Source organism: Myotis davidii, unplaced genomic scaffold, assembly GCF_000327345.1.
Source record: "Myotis davidii unplaced genomic scaffold, ASM32734v1 scaffold93, whole genome shotgun sequence".
In the NCBI taxonomy this organism is placed as follows: domain Eukaryota; kingdom Metazoa; phylum Chordata; class Mammalia; order Chiroptera; family Vespertilionidae; genus Myotis; species Myotis davidii.
Window position 1 is genome coordinate 5064458 of NW_006292095.1, and position 2807 is coordinate 5067264.

General features: G+C 43.8%; 1 protein-coding gene across 2 annotated transcripts in view; it reads left to right on the forward strand.

Annotated features, from left to right (window-relative positions):
• STAR (steroidogenic acute regulatory protein) overlaps positions 1-2807 on the forward strand; it is a 15733-nt gene that overhangs the window by 3183 nt on the left and 9743 nt on the right. Inside the window, exons 5-7 of one of the 2 annotated variants that reach the window (XR_001514161.1) lie at positions 1-127; positions 716-809; positions 1333-2380. The exon at positions 1-127 is cut by the window's left edge and continues 82 nt beyond it. Coding sequence is in view for 1 of the 2 variants with exons in the window: in XM_015565233.1 (XP_015420719.1) it covers positions 1-127; positions 716-809; positions 1333-1446 (335 nt within the window). In the remaining variant the exon portion in view is untranslated. Of the gene's footprint in view, positions 128-715; positions 810-1332; positions 2410-2807 lie in introns of those variants that run through there. The other variant, XM_015565233.1, reaches the window with a different exon arrangement.

A 2807-nucleotide genomic window follows, 5' to 3' on the forward strand; every position in this document is an offset into this window, starting at 1 on the left:
CAGGAAACCTCGTGGGGCCCCGGGACTTTGTGAGTGTGCGCTGTGCCAAGCGCCGAGGCTCCACCTGCGTGCTGGCTGGCATGGCCACGCAGTTCGGGCAGATGCCTGAGCAGAAAGGTGTCATCAGGTAATACTGGCAGCAGGCTCTAAAGCTCCCTTTCCTAACACAGGCCTGGGGGCCAAACATGGCTCCAAAAACCCAATCCTTGGTCCCCACTCTCAACTTCCTTTTACAAAGGAAGATTCTCATTTTCCATTGCAGGGAAGACTAGATCAGCCCTACTTATATAGGCAGTTTGTCCTGATTCTCCCCAAAAGTTTAAAGACCTTAATTGTTTTCTAAAGACAGAGGTTCAGCTGGTATGGTCAGGGGTGGCTGTACTAGTGATTAAAATATAATCTGCACCACTTAGAACCCAGCTGCTCCCTGAGTTCCTCAGGGGCCCCAGCCACCACCCTAGACCCTTTCCCCAACCTCCCTCTTATCCAGCCACTATAAGGGACCACAGGAAGCCTCCAGGTTCCAGCTCCAGTTCTAATCAGCATTTGTTCTGACAAGCCGGTAACCATGCCAACTGTTAAATACCACCCTTGGCGAAGGCCACTTCTCTGATGAGATCTGGAAAGACAAGGCTAGTAGAAGTGTGGCTAGTAGAACTCGTCAGCAGGAGTGAACTGAACTGCCCTCCTGATTCAGCTTCTCTTCGATTGACAGAGCTGAGCATGGCCCCACTTGCATGGTGCTCCACCCTCTGGCTGGGAGTCCATCGAAGACCAAACTCACTTGGCTGCTCAGCATTGACCTCAAGGTGAGAGGGGCATGGGAGGTGGCACAGTGGGAAGGTGGTGAGAGAAAAATAGTTCACCACTCCCACAGGGAATAGGAAAAATCCTTCCATTCAGAGAGAATTAGACTGTTGAAGGGAGAAGAGATTTGAGTAATGGCTTGATATTCCATCTCTCAAAAGCCCGCAATGGCTCCTTCTTACCTCTCATATCAAATCTCAACTCTATTAATTATTTTTTTTTTTAAAGGGGAAACTTGGGCCCAGAAAGGTATGCTCACTAGCTCAGGGTCACACAGCTGGGAAGATACGTCTTAATTTGTCTTGAGAACAAATCCTGTTCTTCTGACACTCTCATGACCGCAGGGCAGCAATGTGGTCCCTCCCGCAACTACGGCGGGACTGTGGTCCCGACTCCAGTCAGCAAGGTTGCATCTATAAACAGAGCTAGAAGACTACGACCAAACCGTAATGTGATAGGACCCAGAGGTGTCTAGAGTGGACCACCATCCACAAGATGGTCAAATTCTTTCATCTTTTACTCTAGGGATGGCTGCCAAAGACTATCATCAACAAAGTCCTATCACAGACCCAGGTAGACTTTGCCAACCACCTGCGCAAGCACCTGGAGTCCAGTCCTGCTCCTGAGGCCAGGTGTTGAAGACCAGCCTGTGGCTTCCCACTGTTCCCGCTGCATTGGCTTGTGTGCTCATCAGGAAAATCCCTCCCAGAAGCCTGCGAGTCTGCTTGAGATCATCTGGGGACTGTGGGTGGGGTAGTAGTGTATTTATATTATGATATTAGGACTCAGATTGGTAAAATTTTAGTACCAAGAAAATAGGGATGGGTCTCATATAGAGGTCAAGCCTTCTAATTTCATTCACTGAATAGCTGGGAAATGAAGGTTAAGGGTCTCAAAATATCTGTAAAATTTTTCTCTGGCCCTTACATGTCTACCTAAAAACACCTTAAAATGCTACTAGCTGAGAGAGGGTGCAGAGGGTGCTAAATACAAGGATTGGGACCTCATGCTTTATGGGCTCAAGAGTTCCACTCCCTGCAGGCAGTGTGTGTGGAATATTAGGGTCTTACAAGAGGGGCTCCAGCAACTCTCTGCCCTCCACCAAGCAAGCAGAGAGCTGCACCAAAGTGCGGGCAACTCCCCACAGCAGGTGCCTTCCAGAGACCTAGTTCAGGTTTTCTTGACCAAAAAAATACAAAAATAATTATCAGGCTGATTTCCCTACTACTTCCATGAGCACCAGTCAGAATACAAAAACTTCAGTCTGTACCTGTTTAAAAATTCTACTCTTAAGAAATCTATTTGAGTAAATGTCAACTTCATACTAAAGGAGTCCTAGATAAAAATCTTAAAATTTTAATCCCCTAACTCATTAAAAGGAAAAACTACCAGGGACTTATATCATTCAATTATTTAGAATCTGTTATCAAAACCTTTCATAAAATTTAATTTCTAGGATAAGCACAAGCCTAATTCTTAAGAGCACTAAAATTGGTACCTGATTAATGGGTATTCAGAGGTGAAAATCATGACTGAGCATTTTTATTTACTTAATTAAAAGGAAGGATAGTCTGTCTTTGGGTGGTGAACACATAATACAATATACAGATGACATATTATAGAACTGTACACCTGAAACTAAGTATTACTAAGATAACATTAAAAATAAATTTTATTTTCTCATTAGTGATTATTTAGACCTAACAAGGCAACTGAATCTTTACTTCAGTCTATTGTATCAGCTCTCAGCTAGGCTCAGGGATGCCAATTTCTCTGCTTTAGTAGGTCAGTATTTTACTATTTTGAGAGATGGCTGGAAAAAGGGGTAATATGATGATAGCAAATTCCCCTTCTAAGAGTCAGAAAATTTATGCTTTAAAAATATAAACTGGGATGGGGTTACTTTGCTAAAATGTATACAACTTGAAGCTTTCCCATTCTAGTGCTAATAGCATTGATGATTTATACTATTTGGAAATAGAGTTCTTATTTATTCAACA